The following is a 16,469-nucleotide window of genomic DNA, read 5'->3' as shown; positions in this document are numbered from 1 at the left end:
CCTATTGCATATTCTCCTTGACATGCTGTCCTCTGTTAAACAATTCAAGGACTAAGGAATCCTGACAGAACCCCAAGGAAGAAAATGAATATGGGTATTAATTGTTCTCTCCTCTCTCCATTGTTGAGAACCTGAGTGATTCTACCACAAGAGGTATTTATATACTTGTTAGTTTTAGAAGTTTTATATATATATATATATATATATATATACACACACACACACTTTTCCCATTTTCAGGTAGGCTCAGTAAATTTTCTGAATAATTTGGTATAATTTTCTTAGGCTATGTGGTGGGGTAGTCCAGCTGCAGGCATAGCTCCTTGTTTTTTAAAACATGCCCACTTCCTACATCTTGCAGGTATATTCAAATATAGCTCAAATAAGTGGTAGCCTTCAGCCTGGTTGCAATTTTATGGTTTTTCAATTGAACTAAGTTGTGCCCAGAACTTCCTGGAGGATAGAGAGTAGGTTAGAAAGTTAGACATCTGTAGCACTGTTTGTTTTACAAAAAAAAACTGAAACAATCTAAATGTTCAACATTATAGTACTGGATAAATAAATTATAGTATGCCTGGTTAACAGAATACTATGAAGGAGTAAACAAGAATTACAGAGCTCTTTATATACTGACATGGAATATCTCTAGAATATATTAGGTGAAAAAAACAAGATACAGAAGTGTGTATAGTATGCTGCCATTTGTGTTAAAAAGGGAAAAAGTAGACAGGTACGAAATTGCTTATATATGTATAAACATTCCTAGAAGGAGACTTAGAAACCTGATAACGTGGTTTGCTAATAAGAGGGGATCTGGGTGTTTAATGGACAAAGTAAAAGGACTACTTTCATCGTATTTTTAAAATTCTTTTTGAAATGTGAACCATGTGAATATATTAAGTATTCAGATTTTTTAATGTGAAATTACATGGTCTAAGAAACTAACAATATAGTTGGAGAAACCAGGAGATAAGTTTTAAGTTAAATGTTTCCAACTGTTACAAAAGAGAGAGATATCAAATTTGGTGGCAGTCAGGGATAATTTACCTAGAGTCCTAATTAGCAGGTTTATAAATATATAATGGTTGAAGTATTATATCAGTTTACCTGATTGATTAAATTCCTCTACCTTTGAGGGTACCATGGAATCAACGTGATATAGTGGGAAGAGCATGGGTTTTGGGATCAGGCAGAAATAAATTCAAATCCTAGCCTTTTAATATACTGGCCTTATATGTTTGGGCAAGTTATATAACCTTTTTGGAGTTTCAATTTCCTTATCTGTAAAATGGGTGAAATCTTGATAGGGCTATTATAAAGGTTAAATGACATAACATCCAAGTGCAACAAATTTGTTGGTTTACTTATCCTTCTCTCCTTATATAGATGGGCTGAACTGAGATGGACTGACACGCAGAAATTAAATGTCTTGAGAAAATGCAGGTTGCGTGTAAAAGAACTACATGTAGCTAAATTCCCTGTATCTACAATTTAGTTGTCAATCTCATATTTCTTATGAGGAATAAAGCCTTTTATTACCCCAAAGTTTAAAAAATCCTTGGACTATACAGTTTCCCTTTTTCCTTCCCTGTCTGAAAGATGATCAGAAGGAAGAGTGTGCTTTGAAACACGTTAAATTAGACCCTAATAAATATTCCCACTGGTTTTCTGTGGGAAAACATTTTATTCTAATGTTAATTTCCAACAAATATACTTTTAAGAGGGATTTTGTGCTCCACTACTTATTCAGCCTTTGAAAAATCAGTGTATTACTTTTCTTTCAGTAGTAAATACCATCTTAATATATAATATATCAAAACCAAGGTTACCCACTAAATCACATTAGTACTTATTGATATTTTACACTGAATACATTGAGTATGACCTTATATATTCATCAAATGTATTACTTGATATGATGATTTCTCAATTAGTTTTCACATTTGTAAAACCACATGAATGTGGCATATATGGAAATATTAAATTATATTTAACATACAATCTATATAGCAGTCACTAAAATCTAGGCGATTGAGAGTTCCTAACTCCAATACTGACTGTCAAACTACTGAAAACAAGTGTCTTAGGTAAAGGTCCTGGTGAAACAAAGATCACTGCTTGATCATTATACTCCCAGTTATACTCAGGGTTGGTTGCTAGGGACTGAGTAGAGAGTGTATTTTTCTCTCTCAAATATACTGGGGGAAATGTATATATCCAGATTTCCTTTCTCTCTGTCCTTGAGATTCACGTAATGAATTTAGAGTTTTTTCAGGTAGCTGCATCAGAAATTATTTTTGTGATAGTGGTAGAAATGACAAGCAGTTCCTTTGTAATGTTGCACCAGTCAATACCTGTTTTTGCCTAAGGATGTAGCCATACCAATTCTGGATAATCCAGCTCTGAAGTGGGTTGGGCAGTGCTGGGTTTCTTTTGTTGGCGCTATTAGTTTGAGTTGTGACCTAGTCACACATGCCTACTGAAGATATGAGCTAATTAAGTTCCACAAATTCTAACTAAAGCCAGTGTACATGGCATTGACATCAAAGTAGTTTTCTAGAAAAGGTACTTTCCCCGCATTTTCTACAATGTATTATCTAGAAAGAACATTTACCTGAAATGTTCTGCTCATAGAAAACTGTCTCTTTTTGACACGTGAAATGCCAAAATGAGCATTTACCAAGCCAAAGAAATGTTCACAATCTTCGAATTGCTCTTTAAATAAATACTTAGCAGAATCAATTTTAAAGTCATTTTAAAAATCATTTTTTGTAGAATTTTCAGATTCCAGTTCAAGGGAGGTGAAATATTAAAAATTACACACTCAAGCTATACAAGGCCCTTTGTTAAAGTTGCAAGAGAGTAGACAATGCCAAAGCTTTTGCTTTTAGCCAATGTCTCTTGGCTAAACTCGTATGGACATTCTCAGGGTCAAAGAACATTTGCCATACAAACTTCCCCAAATGCCTTTCTTGCGATCTTTGATCGTAGGATTAGTTAGAGCATTAGTTCTTTTAAAGCCCTCTTTATTGACAAAGGCGATAGAGAGATAGAGCTAACAGAGGTACAGAGAGCTCCTTTGAGGGGGGAAGACCCCCTTAGCTAGCCTTGTTTTGCATCACAGAGACAACAATTAGTGTGGCTGGCAGGAGCCAGGGGCAGGTGGAGGACTCCTGAAGGAAGACTAACTAAAAAAAGTTAGTCTTTGCTGTAAGTTTGGCACTTTGCTAAGCGCCTGACGTTATTACCATTTATTCATAACAACAACTCAGTGAGGGAGGTATTAATATTACCCCCATTTTACAGACGGGCGAACTGAAAATCACAGAGACTAAACAACTAACGCCCGGAGGTCACACAGTAAATAAGCGGCGGCACCAGAACTCGATATTGCTCCAGAGCACTCACTCTTAACCACTGCGTTCAGCCCAGCGGTGTGATTCCGCGCGCTGTCCACGGCCTTCCCACCCTCCTTCGTGGGACAGTTCCCGGTACTGAGGCATGGCGCTGTCCAGCCCTCAGGCCCGCCGCCTTCCACAGGCAAGAGAACGCGCCCCCGAGGGGCGACCCCGCCCGCAGGTTGTAGAACTGCCGCGCCCAGCCACGTCCTGGCACACGGGCTGGCCGAATCGCCTCCGGGCGGTCATCCTCAGCAGCCCTCTGGTTCCCTCAGCTCGGGGGGCTACGCTCATCTCGGAAAGGCGGGAGGCACTCAGCCGGAACGGCCCCGCTCAATCGTCTCTCCCAGCCCCCTACTCCCGCCCAAAGAGCCAGAAGCAGAGTTTACACAGCCTCCCCTGTCCCAGAGGCGGTGACCTCTCTAGTTACTGACGCGCCGCTCCTCCAACCAGGGACGGGCAGGACGGTGGAGCCTAGCTGAGACTGACAGCTTCTTCCCTCCAATCCGCGTGCAGCAACTCTCCGCGCCTGGCAGAGAGCGACAGGTGGGGAGTGCGTTACCTCCGCGCCTCTTGCACCATTGACGTAGGAGTCTCACTAAGCGCTGGGTGAATTCACTCCAAATCTCACCAATTCTTGCAGGTCGTCACCTCAGCCGTCATTTTAATCAAGAGTGGAAATTCCCCAACCCTTTCCCGTCACCTCAGATGGGGGCGGGATGAATGGTACACTTACCGGCCAATTGTACCACGCGACGTCCTGTGACCAAGTGACCGACACTTTCTGTCGCCAATGAAGTTTCCCATTGTCAGGGGTCACTATGACTGACCACAAGGCCAACTAATCCACTTTAAGGTCGTGACGCGATAGTCAGAGAGACTGGCCAATAGACATAGAAAAAGACCGGAAGTCGGCACTTGGGGAATAGGAGGCGGGTGTTCGCAACCGCCTAGGCCTGCGCGGGTCAAAGCAGCTTGGGGGCCGCGAGCCAGGGAGCGGCGCGTGACGAAGAGTCTGAGCGACGGCTCGCCTTGGCCAATGATCTGCAGCCGCTGGGGAGCTGCAGCCAGTGGCGAGTGTGGGGGCGGGAGGCAGCAGGTTAGGCAGTGAGAAGTTAGTGGCGCTGCTGGGACGGGGGGGAAGGAGACGCTTCTTCCTCCTGCTGGTTCTCTCGTTCCCGGGATTGGCGGCGGCGGTGGCCGCGGCCGCGAGTGACTCGGCAGCGTCTCCGGCTCCGCGTGAGAACCATGCTGACCGACGGCGGAGGCGGCGGCACCTCCTTTGAGGAGGACCTTGACTCAGTGGCTCCGCGATCCGCCCCAGCCGGGGCCTCGGAGCCGCCTCCGCCGGGAGGGGTCGGACTGGGAATCCGCACCGTGAGACTCTTTGGGGAGGCCGGGCCGGCTCCGGGAGTCGGTGGCGGCGGCAGCGGTGTGAGCGGAGGGGACGCGGCGCTGGATTTCAAGTTGGCGGCTGCCGTCCTGAGGACCGGGGGTGGTGCCTCTGGTAGCGACGAGGACGAGGTGTCCGAGGTACGGCTCGGGGACCCCCGCCTCCCACACAGCTTGAGGCACGAATTCTCTCTGGGCCGGCGCAGGGCCGGGGCCACCCTCCCGCTGCCCAGGCGGAGTCGTTCTCTGACAGCGATCGGCTCCATGGCGGCAGTGGTAGCGGTGCGGGCCTAGTGCGCCCTCGGCTTACTCTTCAGCCCGCGGCTTGAGCCGGACTGCTTCCCGTCACCATCCATAGACCCACAATAGGGAATCCTTTGGTCTCTGAGCTTCGCGCGGGAACCGGGACTCCTCGGGCACCTCCCGCCCACCCCGCTTTGGAGATGGGGGGGGGGGCGGGGTCTTGCCAGAGTCCCTGCCCTTGGTACTGAGAGAGCGAGACAGAGGGTCAGGGTGAGAGAGGGAGAGTGAGACAGAGACAGAGAGACAGAGCTGGCTTGCCTAAAGAGCATTGCCACTGTACTGTGTCTCTCCTCAGAGTTGCAGGGTTGGACATTGTTTGCCTTATGCCTTACTTGTGTGTTTAAGGAGGGGTCTTAATTCCCCTGTATAGTTTGAGACAGGTGAGCTCTCTGCTTTTGCGCTGAAAAATCACGTGGGTCTTGCGCCTGGAACTTTGTGTGAAGTTAGACACGAAAAGAAAGTTCCAGTGCATCTTTGAGCTTCGCAACAGCTGGATAGCTGAACTCTGGAGATTTTTATGCTTGGAGAAGATGAGGCCCTGTATGGACACCTTTTGCAGTGAGGGAAATTTGTTATCAGGCCCTTAGTTTCTTTTAGCTCTTAGGTGTATACTGGGCCTTTTTAGGTCTAGGCAACCTAGAATGGTAGGCATCAACTTTTGGGCTCTAGGGCAAAAGGAGATATTTTATATCTGCACTTTTTTCCCTTGATTTTGGCTTGGTTATAGTACTGTCTTGTGATGACTATTGTTCTAAGTGCTCAGAGTATTCTATTTTGGTTCTAAGGTGCCTGGTTCATTCCCTATGACGTTTTAACCTCCAGTGTTGGTCTTAAAGTACAGGGATTTCTATATATGTACAACTATCCTGGCTTTTGTATTTGAGAGGAATGAGGAGACACTGCATTTGTGGGTTGTAGAATACATTTAGTGCACAGTCTTACCATTCTTGGCCTGAACAGGAATTCCTTTAGATTTAAAACCTTAGTGTATTCTAACCCCAATATTTTGCTTTGGAAAAAACTGTGTGGGTTGTAAAGGAGATAGTTCCTTGGATATCTGTATCTTTGAATTTCACTATAAGAGAAATAATTTCTAAGCCAAGGTGGGACAGGATTTTATTTGAGTAGGCAGTTACGGAGAGACTCTCTGGAGCACTTCCACTCCTGGGCTTGTGGAAGGCTTTCATTTAGACTTTGAATGAAAATTGATGAGAGATGAACCTAGAACACATTTACCTTTTACCTAGGAAATAAAGTGGGAATATCTTTAGGCTCTAAAGATTAGAGTCCATTTTTCTTTGAAACTTCTAAGAGAGACTGAAAAGGTTTGCTTTGGTCTGAATGTGATAGAAGGATGATGTCCTTGATTTTCTGGACCATTTTTGCATAATTGTCATTGATGAGATGAAACATCACACACTTGTTTTTACTTTAGTAGTATTCTTAAATTTCTTCAGAGGTAGAGTGCTAGTGAGCTTCCGAAGTTATGAATCTCTAACTCTATGGGCTCATGTGTTATATCTGGGTAAATGAGCTTTTGAAATAACCATTTATGTGAGGCTTGTTCACGCATCCATATCACATGGAGAAGAAATTCCTGGAATATCTAGTGTCTGTTGTATAGTATGTGTGGTAGGATATAGTCTATACCTTTGTGAGTGAAATGACCTTTTTTTCCCAAGCAAATTTCTTGGATTGTCTTTTCTCTCTGACAAGATGAGTGTCTTCTCCCATATTATTAACTTTGAATTTCCAGTGTGAAAAGACCATAAATAATATTCTTCAAAAAACACTCACCTAACTGGCATTTGATGAATAATAATAGAATCTTTATTTTCATCATACCTAGATGTTTTAGAACCAAATATTTAGAATGTAGACATTCAGAGAGATGGGTTGGTTTGTAGTTTGAGAGTGAAGTTTGTCTTGTTCCCCGAATGGGGCAGGACTAGGTGAGAAATGAGTAAGAAATGTGGAGGCCTAGTGCATTTGCTCTAGAGTTAGTTGAAATTCTATACATTTGGTATACAGAAATGTAGATACTTTAAGGACCTCTTTTCTATTCATTATCAGAGCCTACAGCTGAGAAAAAACAAGGTGCTTTCCCTTGCTGGCTAAGTCAAAACACCTTTTAGTTTGAAGAAGGGGCTTGGATCTTTTTGTAAATTTTTTATATTAGAATTGTGCTAGCTTAGGGAATGTCACAATTTGGGGTCTTTGGTTCTTGTTGTTTTAAACATTGGGGTGAATACCTGTTTTGTATTTCTTCAGGCATGCTGAGCATGTTCCTTAGCTGTCCAAGTCCTTGAATAGAAGAGTCAGAACTTGCATTGGATTCTTTTGAAATGTACCCATTTTTCAGAATAGAAGTCAGGTTGAAAATTCTTTAAAAATCTATTTTTAAATGTTAACTTTAGATTTGTAATTTTTTTTTTTAAGTAAGGTAAAAGGAAAATAAAATTCCTAAAGAAAGGATTTTGGTGAGGTTTATGATCTTTAATTTTTTGTCTTAATGTATGCATATACTGTATGTATATGTGTGTGACATCTTCTTTTTAAAATTATAAAAGTAATATAGTCCTATGGTAAAAAAGTTCAACAGTGTAGATAGTACATATAAGATGAAAAGTAAAAGTTCTCCTCACCCGTACTGACCCTTCAAATCCCACTCTTCAGAGATAACCAGTATTGAAATTTTTATTTTAGAAAAATTTCCAGGCCTATATAGGCCTATATGTATATGTATACATGTTCATATACACACTTAAAAGATAGATATCCAATTAGAAAACATTGCTGAGGATTTTTTCTTATCTTGATACAGGTGCTATATTTACAATTAGGTAAAAGCACATGGAAATTGTGTACAACATTTTATAGCAAATTATAACAAAAGCTTTGTAGGGATTTTTTTTTTCCTGAAGATTATGTTAAAGAGTCAAAAGCACAGGCCATACAGAGGGTCCATTCTGATTTTCTCTAATAGGAGGTGGATCATTTCCTTTAGGGTTACTTATGACCTACTATCTAGATAGAGCAAAGTTTCTCAACAGCAACATATCGACATTTGGGGCCAGATAATACTTTGTTGTGAGGGGCTCTCCTGTGCTTTAGCAGCATCCCTGGCGTTTACTCACTAGATGCCAGTAAAACCCACCCAGCTGTGACAGCTAAAAATGTCCTTAGACAAAGCCAAATGTCTTGGGGGGCAAAATCACCCTTGGTTGAGAACCACTGGTCTAGAGGCCCACTCTTATCTGGGATGGCAATTTTGTCATGAATACTCTGTATTCAAAGTTCAGGTAAACAAGGTGAGTCACTGCTTTTAATAGCATCTCAGGGCTTATGCTTATAACCTGAACAAGAGAGAAATTGAAAGAGGGTACGGACAGATGTTTTGTTTTTTTTTAAATTTATTTTATTTTATTTATTTATTTTTGGCTGTGTTGGGTCTTCGTTGCTGCGGGGGCTTTCTCTAGTTGTGTTGAGCAGGTTCTACTCCTCGTTGCGGTGTGCGGGCTTCTCATTGCGGTGGCTTCTCTTGTTGCGGAGCATGGGCTCTAGGCGCGCAGGCTTCAGTAGTTGCGGCAGGCGGGCTTAGTTGCTCCGTGACACGTGGGATCTTCCCGGATCAGAGCTCGAACCCGTGTCCCCTGTATTGGCAGGCGTATTCTTAATCACTGTGCTACCAGGGAAGCCCCGAACAGGTTTAATGTTATAAATTTTCCATGGTAAATATATAATTTTAGGAAACTTAAAATGCTATATTGTTTTTGAAAAATTCATTTATTGTCCATGAAAATGAATTTCTAAAAATCCTTTATGGGGACTTTGTTCAAGGTAGAAAGGCTTTACTCCATAAATTATCATCAGTAGTGATAAAATAGGAAATATACCTTTGCAATCTAGTGAGCAAATTTTGGAGACGTGAAAATGTCGATTGAAGGAAAAATTACATGTTATTACTGTAACAATTTTTTTTTAGATTTAATTATTTATTTTATTTTTGGCTGCGTTGGGTCTTCACTGAAGTGAGCGGGCTCTCTCTAGTTGTGGCGAGCAGGAGCCACTCCTTGCTGCGGTGCACAGGCCCTTCATTGCGGTGGGCTCTCCCGTTGCAGAGCTTGGGCTCGAGGCACGCAGGCTTCAGTAGTTGTGGCACATGGGCTCAGTAGTTGTGGTTCATGGGCTCTAGAATGCAGGCTCAGTAGTTGTGGCGCCCGGGCTTAGTTGCTCCGCGGCATCTGGAATCTTCCCGGACCAGGGCTCGAACCTGTGTCCCCTGCAGTGGCAGGCTGACTCTCAACCACTGCGCCACCAGGGAAGCCTGTGTAACAATTTTTTATATTGCATGAGCATCAGCCTTGCACAAGTTTCATTCTATAAAGCCTTAAGACTTTACATAAAATGATTCGTTGGTGAGTTTGGTTATATGAATGGTGGGTCGAAACAGAGTTGATTAGGTATGGGTAGAGGAAAACCTTTTTGTGAAACTCGAAGTATGTAGAGGTTTTCTTTTGGTTATTATTTAGTACATTTTCCTAGGTGATTTACATTTGTACAGTTCATAAGACTAATATAAAGGCAGATACAGTAAAAAGTCTTGACCTTACTCCTGCTCCCAAGGATCCTGCCCTTTACAGTTTTAAATTTTTATTTATTTATTTATTTTCAGCTGCATTGAGTCTTTGTTGCCGCGCACGGGCTTTCTCTAGTTGCAGAGAGCAGGGTTACTCTTCGTTGCAGTGCGTTGGCTTCTCATTGCAGTGGCTTCTCGTTGCAGAGCACAGGTTCTAGGCACATGAGCTTCAGTAGTTGTGGCTCGCAGGCTTGGTAGCTGTGGCTCACGGGCTCGGTAGCTGTGGCTCACAGGCTCTAGAGTGCAGGCTCAGTAGTTGTGGCGCACGGGCTTAGTTGCTCCGCGGCATGTGGGATCTTCCCGGACCAGGGCTCAAACCCCTGTCGCCTGCATTGGCAGGGATTCTTAACCACTGCACCACCAGGAAGTCAGTCCCCTGCCCTTTACACTTTTAATGTCTTAATGTCCTTTCAGAATTTCTTTACGGAAATACAAATATGTAGTTTTATTTTCCCCGTTGTTATACAAAAGATAACATACTATTCATGTGAGATTTTTAAATGGTGAATTTGAGAAGAATTTAGACTTTTTATCTAATCAAAAGTGATAAAACATGTTAAGAATGTAGCATTGGAGATGAGTTTAAGCACATTCTTTTCTGAGCCTATCTGGTAGTACAGTGATGACCTCTGAAAATCAATTCTGGCCTTCTGATTCAATGAGAGTTAAGATAAATAAAATAGCAGTTTTTAAAAAGTATTAGTCTTGAGTTGGCAAGGAAAAAGAAGAGAAATGAGGTGTCTACTTTTTTTTTTTTTGCCCAAATTTACCTTCCTACAGAACCAAAGTTTTAAGAAATAAAATAAATTCTTTTCTTTCTTTTTCTTTTCTTTTTTCAATCCACTATAAATGAACTGTTCCAATATATCTATCTTCTTGGACCTTATTATTTACAATTTTCCTCTCCTGTTGCTTGTCTACAAAGTCATAGAATCCTGGTGATAATCCTATTTCATCTCATTTTTAGGTAACTGCTACCATTTATTGAATGCTTATTATATTCCAGTACCATACTATATATTTTGGTTATTTTGTTTAATCACTCAACACCCCTTTGAAGTAGGTATTATCTACATTTCTATAGATGCATAAGTGTAGGTTCAGAGAAATGATGAATCCAAAAAACAAAAAAACAAAAAAATGGTTAAAATGTTATACAGCTAGTAAGTGGTAAAGCTAGGATTTGAATCCAGAACTCATGCTGCTATTTTGCGTCTTCTGATTAAGAACTAGGCAGTTTTTGGTTGCCAATGCTGTGTCTCCAATAAATTCTTGCTTAATCCCTGTTGAAGTTTTCATAGATCTATAGTGAAATGAGAAAAGTAAGGATAATGCAGTGAATTTCTCATAAAGCTGTCTTTTCCCACTTTTTTCTTTTTTTTATAACAATGATTTTTAAAAATTTATTTATTTTATTTATTTTTGCCGGCGTTTGGTCTTCGTTGCTGTGTGCGGGCTTTCTTTAGTTGAGGCCAGCGGGGGCTGCTCTTCGTTGCATTACACGTGCCTCTCATTGCGGTGGCTTGTCTTTGTTAGGGAGCACGGGCTCTAAGTGTGCGGGCTTCAGTAGTTGTGGCACATGGGCTTAGTAGTTGTGGCACATGGGCTTAGTAGTTGTGGCTTGCGGGCTCTAGAGCGCAGGCTCAGCAGTTGTGGCGCAGGGGCTTTGTTGCTCCACGGCATGTGGGATCTTCCTGGACCAGGGCTCAAACCCGTGTGCCCTGCATTGACAGGTGGATTCTTAACCACTGCGCCACCAGGGAAGTCCTCTCACTTGTTTCTATTTTGAGATAATGCCCTTCCAACTATTATGAAATTAATTTTTTAAATATCTGTGTTTGACAAAATATCAAATTGGAAAGTTCATGTTAGGACTCTGGGTAAAGCCTCAACAGTCTGGGAACCATTGATCTGAATGACTTGCTCAGGATCACACAGCTAATTTATAGTAGAAAGTAGGTTATGTGACTCCCATTATAGTTATCTTAACTGCTATATTGTCCTGCTGACTGTTTCTCTTCTGATTCATGAATTTAATTAGTTGCTTAGGAAATGCCTTCTCAAACTAGCATTTAATCCGTAGTTGACCCTGTTGGAAAACTTTTATATTATGAAATTGGTGACTGCCATGTAGATCAATCAATATATTAAGAAGGCAGTCAGGGACTTCCCTGGTGGTGCAGTGGTTAAGAATCCGCCTGCCAGTGCAGGGGACACGGGTCCGAGCCCTGGTCTGGGAAGATCCCACATGCTGCAGAGCAACTAAGCCCGTGCTCCACAACTGCTGAGCCTGCACTCCAGAGTCCGCGAGCCACAACTACTGAGCCTGAGTGCAACAACTACTGAAGCCCACACGCCTAGAGCCCGTGCTGTGCAACAAGAGAAGCCACCCAATGAGAAGCCCACGAACCGCAAGGAAGAGTAGCCCCCGCTCGTGGCAACTAGAGAAAAGCCCGCATGCAGCAACAAAGACCCAAGGCAGCCAAAAATAAAAATAAATAAATAAATTTTAAAAAAATAATTAAAAAAAAAAAGAAGAAGGCAGTCAAAGGTGTGCCATTGAGTATTGGAGGAACACTACTTTAAGGTAATTTTGTAATTGCACTTAAACTCGGAAAGTTTAGGTCTTATTATTATTCATTTTAAGAGAATTAAGAAATATTAGAAGTACCAATATAGGAAGGCATATACCCAACTTTGCACCTTTGCCACTATGGGAAACATTGATTTTAATTTGTGAAAATTAAAATCTGTGTGCTATTCTATTGGTAGTTACTTACAGTGTATGGTTCCTATGAATAAAGATCATTTGCCTTATGATGATTGACTGGTTTACCTTTTTTCTGGTCAACATTACCTAAATCAGGAGGAAAGTAAAGTTGTATATAAAGCTTTTTTTTATTTGATAAGCTGAGATTTAGCAACAGTTTGTCAAAGAACACATTCTGCTCTTCCTCCCCTATACATCCTTCTGTTCTCACAAAGTTTTTCCCTTAATGGATGATGTTTTCATTAGTAGAAAGAGTTTGTTTGTTTGTTTTTTTAAAGTAGATGTCCCACTGTATCCTAGTGGTTTGATTCACTGCGTTAGTTTGCATTTTGAAAAGAAAAAGGCAAGTACACTCCCAGGGATTAGCCCCAAGAACCAAAGAGTTGAACAGGAGAACAGTTTATTAAATTGTCAAGTTTTGATGCTTTGTAATGAGGACAGTTAGGTTGAGAACAATTTTTTTAAATTGTGGTAAAACAAGGATAACAAAATTTTACCATTTTAACCATTTTTTAAAATGTGTTAAAATATACATAACATAAAATTTACCTGTTTTTTTTTGGCCATGCCATGTGGCATGTGGGATCTTAGTTCCCCGACAAGGGATTGAACCCTCGCCCCCTGCAGTGGAAGTGCAAAGTCTTAACCACTGGACCGCTGGGGAAGTCCAGAATTTACCATTTTAACCATTTTAAAGTGGTTTTAAGTACATTCACATGGTTGTGCAACCATCACCACCAGCCATCTCCAGAACTTTTTCATCTTCCAAAACTGAAACTTTGTACCCATTAAACAGTAATGCCCTGTCCTCCCTTCTTCAGCCCGTTAGCAACCACAGTTCTGCTTTCTTTCTCTATGATTTTGACTACTCTAGGTATCTCAAGTGAAATCATACAGTTTTTCTACTTTTTGTGACTGGCTTATTTTACTTAGCATAATGCCTTCAAGGTTCATCCATGTTTGCAGCATGTGTGATACTTACCTGAATACTATTCTATTGTATGTGTATACCATATTTTGTTTATTCATTCATCTGTTGATGGACCCTTGGATTGCTTCTCTGCCTTTTGGCTGGTGTGAATATGCTGCTGTGAACATAGGTGTATAAATACCTGTTCAAGTCCCTGCTTTTGCTGCTTTTCTGGTATATACCCAGAAGTGGGATTGCTGGATCATCTGTTAATTCTATTTTTAATTTTTTGAGGAACCACCATACTGTTTTCCATAGCAGCCGTACCATTTTACATTCCCACTGGCAAAGCACAAGGATTCTGATTTCTCCATATTCTAGCCAATACTTGTTTTCTGTTTTTGAGAATAGCCATCCTAATGGGTGTGGTTATGATGTTGAACATCTTTTTCATGTGCTTATTGGCCATTTGTGTATCGTCTTTGGAGAGATGTCTATTCAAATCCTTTGCCTCTTTTTTTTTTTTTTTTTTGGCCACACTGCCCAGCTTGTGGGATCTTAGTTCCCTGATCAGGGATTGAACCTGGGCCCCTGCAGTGAAAGCGCCAAGTCCTAACCACTGGACCACCAGGGAATTCCCCCTTTGCCCATTTTTAACTGGGTTGTTTTTTCATTGTTTAATTGTAGGAGTTCTTTGGATATTAATCCCTATCATATGTATAATATGTATAATTTGCACGTATTTTCTCACATTCCATTGGTTGCCTTTTTTACTCTGTTGTCCTTTCGTGCTTAAAAGGTTTTAGTTGAGGTGAAGTTCAGTTTATCTGGTTTTTTCTTTTATTGTCTGTGCTTTTGGTTTCATATCCATAAAGTTGTTGGCAAATCCTATGTCATGAAGATTTTTTCCCAATGTTTTCTTCTAAGAATTTTATCCTTTTAGCTCTTACATTTAGGTCTTTGAGCCATTTTGAGTTAACTTTTGTTTTTGGTGTAAGGTTAGCATCTAACTTCATTCTTTAGCTTGTGGATATCCAGTTTTTCCAGCACCACTTGTTGAAAAGACTGTAATTTCTCCATTGAATGGTCTTGGTATCTTGGTTGAAATTAATTGATCATATATGGGAGGGTTTTTTCTGGGCTCTCTGTTCTATTCCATTGGTCTATATGTCTGACTTTATGCTAGTATCTCACTGTTTTTATTACTGTAGCTTTAGTAGTAAGTTTTGAAGTCAAGCAGTATTAATCCTCCAACTGTGTTCTTCTTTTTCAAGATTGTTTGACTAGCCAGGGTTCCTTGAGATTCCACGTGAATTTTAGGATGGGTCTTTGTATTTCTGTAAAAAATGCTGTGGGATTTTGATAGGGATTGCATTGAATCTATAGATTGCTTTATGAGAACAAGTTTGAATACAAATCTTACATAATTGTTTCACCACAGTAGATATTAGCAAATCAAAAAGCTTGAGACTGACAAAACATTTGAAAGCTTCTATGACAGGAAGAGACTGAGCACTCACTGATGTCCTCCCTGAAGCCATTGAACCCAGTTCACATGGAATACTGTGTTCTAAGTAGATGTTTCTTTTTTCTTTTTTTTTTTAAAGTCTTTATTGGATTTGTTACCATATTGCTTCTGTTTTATGTTTTGGTTTTTTGGCCACGAGACACGTGGGATCTTAGCTCCCTGACCAGGTATCGAACCCGCATCCCCTTCATTGGAAGGCGAAGTCTTAACCACTGAACACCAGGGAAGTCCCTAAGTAGATGTTTCTGTAATATAATCGTTATTTTTTCCCTGTTTGTCCTCATATTGACTAATTGGTGATTGATCATGATGCTTCACATGTTGATTAAATGCTAGGAAGAATAACTTTTTATCCTTTTTATCACTAGAGATGGGATGAGTTCCATTTTGGAAAAATTGTCTCAATCCGGTATTAAGTCTAGATAAATGAACCTGTAGTATTTTCTTTAATGATGTAGAATTTAAAAGTTTTCACATAGGCATTTTATGAAATCTGAGTCAGAAAGTAAAGGTTTGGCCGTGTCAGTTGATACTTTGAGTGGTACACTTTGAAAGTACTTCCAGCACTTATCAGCTTCTAATTGATTTTCTCCTGGTGTTTACCTATTCTGCTAAATCTCTACATTTCTGTTTTGGCCTTTTAAAAATTGTGCAGTTGATAAATTCAGTAACATATGTGACACAGACTGTCATAATCAAAGAGCAAATCTCCAAAGGGGCAGTAGTCCAATTATATTGGATACATTCTCTCTTTTTTTTTGCTACATTTTATTTTGATATAATTTCAAACTTACTGGAAAGTTGCAAGAATAGTACAAAGAACTCCTCCCATATATCCTTTATCTAGACAGACCAATTTTGTTCATTTTGTCCCATTCCTCTCTCTCTCGACAGACAAGTAATTTATTTTCTGAATCATTTGAAAGTAGACTGCATACATCCTGTCTCTTTTACCCTTAAATTCTTTAGTGTATCTTCCCTAACAACAAAGGCATTCTCTTACATAACCACAGTGCATTTATCAAAATAGGAAATTTAATAAATTTCCAAAGTATTTTTCAAATTCAAATTCCCGAAGTTAAAAAAATTGAAATGGAATTCACATAATATAGAATTCACTCTTTAAATTGTACAATTCAGTGGTTTCTTAACACATTCAAAAAGTTGTGCAACCTTCACCGTTATCTATTTAAAAAAATTTTCATCACCTCCAAACAAAACCTGGTACCCATTAGCAGGCATTTCCCATTCTGCTGTCCCTGCAGCCTTTGGTAATCACTATTTTCTGTCTCACTGGATTTGCCTAGTCTGGGCATTTCATATAAATGGAATCATACAATATGTGATCTTTTGTGCCTCACTTCTTTCACTTAGTATATTGTTTTCAAGATTTCTACATGTTGTATCATGTATCAGTACTAAATTGGATAATATGTTTTGTGGATATACCACATTTTGTTCATTGGTTGATGATATTTGGATTATTTCCACATTTTGACTATTGTAAATAATGATACTATGAACATTTG

General features: G+C 40.4%; 1 protein-coding gene across 6 annotated transcripts in view; it reads left to right on the top strand.

The window, feature by feature from the left end:
• Positions 1-4,468: 4,468 nt before the first annotated feature.
• ANKHD1 (ankyrin repeat and KH domain containing 1) overlaps positions 4,469-16,469 on the top strand; it is a gene marked incomplete at its 3' end in the record, with an annotated part of 115,029 nt that continues 103,028 nt past the window's right edge. For 3 of the 6 annotated variants that reach the window (XM_082454031.1, XM_082454029.1, XM_082454028.1), the window contains exon 1: positions 4,470-4,931. In XM_082454031.1, coding sequence (XP_082310157.1) covers positions 4,647-4,931 — 285 coding nt within the window. In that variant the 5' untranslated portion in view covers positions 4,470-4,646. Of the gene's footprint in view, positions 4,932-16,469 lie in introns of all 6 variants that reach the window. The other 3 variants (XM_082454027.1, XM_082454030.1, XM_082454032.1) reach the window with 3 other exon arrangements.

Source organism: Balaenoptera physalus (assembly GCF_965194825.1).
Source record: "Balaenoptera physalus genome assembly, chromosome: 3".
NCBI classification, from domain to species: Eukaryota; Metazoa; Chordata; class Mammalia; order Artiodactyla; family Balaenopteridae; genus Balaenoptera; species Balaenoptera physalus.
This window is presented reverse-complemented; position numbering and strand designations above follow the sequence as displayed.